We start from the raw sequence: 3,554 nt of genomic DNA, 5'->3' as shown, positions 1-3,554 counted from the left end.
TAGGATTGATTTTCAGCTTTGTTTTTTCTTCAACATGTTTTTCTTCAAAAGTATTTTTCTTCAATATTGTTTTTTCTTCAATATTGTTTTTTTTCTTCAGTATTGATTTGAAATCCCATCAATTATTAATATAGAAATATATGAAAAAAATTGATATCAATATCCAATATTTAGAATCGATATTATTGATACAATTATTGATTTAGTCTGTCATATTAAAATTAGATTAGCCCTATCCAGTATTGTAGACAGAAGGGATTTGGAGATTCAGAGATCAATGATTGGACGAACTAGATCACGTGTTATTGCTGAATACTGGTTCTCTGTAGAAAGCAAAAGAATAACTTAAACACAATATTAAAAAATAACAATGATATATTTTGCTTAATTTTTCCTATGTTAGTACGTACGTTAACTTTTGAAAAAAAATTTTTTTTAAAGGCCAAACTGCTTCACAAAATGCTAAATTCGCAAAATTTATCATTAAATACCTATGCTGGCAACCTTGGATAAGAACATGAGAGTGACCACCACTTGATGTAGCTTCATTTTCGAATATCATTATAATGATACATGATCACCGTTGTAATGGTGTGAGAAAGTAATTTAGACGTGCAATGGTTCTTCGCCAAAGAAAAGTTAGCAAAACGTTACGTAAAACGGGAACATACGAAAGAAACTGGGCAAAAAAGAACATTGTCTGCTGAGAGGTGCTGGATTTAAGGAGTAAGTTAAAGATTGGTTCTTAGAATGTGATTTATTATTTGTATTGAACTATGTAACACATTATTACTTTCTGAGTATTTAATAATACTTATTAATTTATCTCATTTTGGGTCAATTTTTGTACTTAAAATACAGTGGAAACTACTTCCATAGGAATGTTAATAAACTCATAGTTGCTGTGTGTCATTGTTTTTTTACAAAAAAAAAAAAAAAAAAAAGAAATGAATAAAAAAGACAAACTATTTTCCACGCTATCTAGATAAATGTATAATATTTAATCATCAACTATAAAAACATAATTGTTGATTAAATATATTTCTTATTCCGTGTAATTTCTACGAATCCTGCTAATTAAAAAAAAACTGTTATCCTTCTGGTCCATTTTAAAGTCTATCTTTGTACGCACACTCAAAGAACAACTGAAAGATAGAGTGATTCCGATTTTCCTATCATTATTCGACAGTAATGAATTCAATTTTTAAATCACCGTGTTCTTTGCTACTTGGATATCTGTACCATATTCTAAGCCAGGGGTCGGCAACCTTTTGGAGAGAGGGCCAAATAAGTATGTAGTATCATGGAGAGGGCCAAACAGTATAGCTAAGTGTAATGGAGAACCATATATAAAAAATATATAAATAAATTGGAGGGTGTTAAAAGAAAGGATTAATATATAATAATTTTATTTAAACAATACTCATTATAATTACTATCACAATAAAAAAAACAAAGTCCTTTTTACAAACAAAAAACAAGAAATGATAAATGATTAATGAGACCCCTGTTTCTGCTTATTGTGTGATAACTTGTCTACATCAGGTGAAATATTTGTTGATGATAAAAGCAAAACATCATCCAGGTGATCGTCACGCAATCTACTTCTCAAATGACTTTTTGTATATTTCATTTTGGAAAAAACTTGTTCACAGGCATATGTACTGCCAAATAATGACATCATCAGTTTCGCATTAGCCATGATGTTTTCATATTTTCCGCTTGGCAATATATATTTCTTGTAAAAGTCAGCAGTGGATTCGAAATGATATTTCGATTTCAAAGATTCATTGCACTGCAAGTCAATTAACTCCAGCTGATATTCTTCTGCCACTTGCTCAACATCTGTTTCGTAAGGAGTACCAAATAACTTAAATAAAATTCTATATTTCCGGAAGTCAGCAAAACGAGACGAAAACTCTTTTCTCAAATCCTTAATAGAGCTCACAAAGAAGTCCGGTATAAAATCTTTCTTGTGATTTTGGAGACTTGAGAAATGAGAGTAGTTTCCCTTTTGAAGCTGTGATTCCCACAGTTGAAGTTTGCTCTCAAAAGCATTAATTTGACTAAACATCTCAAATACATCCTTTTTCTTTCCTTGAAGCTCAAGATTCAAAGTGTTCATGTGGGTCGTGATGTCCACTAAAAAAGCTAACTTGCCAACCCACTGTGGATATAGAAAGTGAGAATTATCTTGTTCTTTGCTTTCTAAAAACATGGAAATCTCTTCTCTCAATGCATATACTCGCTCCAGCATTTTCCCACGGGTAAGCCATCGAACATTTGAAAAATATGTAAGGTCGCCATACTCTGCTTCGATTTGTTTTAGAAATTATTGGAATTGGCGGTGATTCAGCCCTCTTGACAATATAAAATTCACTGTTTTTACGACCACTGCCATGATGTGCTTAAAATTCAGTGATTTTGCACACAAGGCTTTTTGATGAATAATGCAGTGAAGTTTGATTATTTGTTTATCGATACCTATATGGTTTTGGAGCAATGCAACAAACCCCTTTTTCTCTCCAACCATTGCTGGTGCTCCATCTGAGATTACTCCAGAAAGCTTTGATAAATCCAGATTCATTTCTGTAATCCATTTTATTACGCTTTGCAAAATATATGCTCCAGTGCTAGTGTCTTTCATAGGAATCAATTTTGCAAATTCTTCCACAATATGAAATGTTTGTGTTACACCCCTCACAAACACAGCAAGTTGACAAGTATCCTTAATATCTGTGGTTTCATCGATAGCAATGGAATAATACTCCAGATTATTTAAACTCCCCTTCAATCCACTTCTGACATTTGCTGCCAATTCTTCAATTCGCCTTGTTACTGTTCTTGACGACAAGCTGATAGCAGAAAATAATTCCTTTTTTTCTGGACAAATAACATCTGCTACCTTGAACAATAATTCTTTGAAGAACTCTCCATCAGTAAATGGCTTCATCCTTTCTGCAATTAGAATCTAAGCGTTCAATTTCATATGAATAAGACTACATTTGTCTGTATAACCGCTCGTACGTACGTCATCAGCTTTTTCAATTTTTCCAAACAAAAATGAAATCATCTGATTGCCAAAGACGAAAGCGATTGCGAACTCCGATTTCGCTGAATCAGCTGAACTCGGCGTTTTTACCTGTAATTATTATTAGCACCATCGAAACTTCCCTAAACGAGCTACATGATTAGGTTACCGGAGGTTAATCTGACACCTTCGTCGGACACGCCTTTGTTAGATGATCTTCAGGGAGGCCATCGTCCCTTCACACTAATGGAGAATAAAAAGCGCACCTCAGGTCTACCTTCAGCAACCTCGTGACACAAGGCTTCCCTTATTGTCTTCCTCAGTTCATATACACTTTTTTTTTTGAAAAATATGGAGAAGAATTGCTGTTTCCTATGCGGTTATTTGATTTGAGTAAATGATATGCATATATTTTCAAGCCTCTCGTAATATTCATTGGAATCCAACTGCCAATCTATAAATCTGGTTAATCCTTCTCGCCAGCTTAAGAAAAAACTCGATTTTCTCTATTTCAAAATGAATT

At 33.1% G+C, this 3,554-nt stretch overlaps 1 protein-coding gene and 1 pseudogene across 1 annotated transcript; both read right to left on the bottom strand.

Moving 5' to 3' along the window:
- Positions 1 to 1,495: 1,495 nt before the first annotated feature.
- Positions 1,496 to 2,257, bottom strand: LOC145261010 (general transcription factor II-I repeat domain-containing protein 2-like). Its single transcript, XM_080119140.1, has one exon. It carries the CDS (start codon positions 2,255 to 2,257, stop codon positions 1,496 to 1,498), a length of 762 nt encoding a protein of 253 aa, XP_079975266.1.
- Positions 2,258 to 2,332: 75 nt separating this feature from the next.
- Positions 2,333 to 2,953, bottom strand: LOC145261006 (general transcription factor II-I repeat domain-containing protein 2 pseudogene; annotated as a pseudogene).
- Between the last annotated feature and the right edge of the window lie 601 nt (positions 2,954 to 3,554).

Source organism: Euprymna scolopes, chromosome 3 (genome assembly GCF_053919585.1).
Source record: "Euprymna scolopes isolate OS-2025 chromosome 3, ASM5391958v1, whole genome shotgun sequence".
NCBI lineage: Eukaryota > Metazoa > Mollusca > Cephalopoda > Sepiida > Sepiolidae > Euprymna > Euprymna scolopes.
Note: the sequence above shows the minus strand (reverse complement) of the source record. Positions and strands in the feature narration are given on the sequence as shown.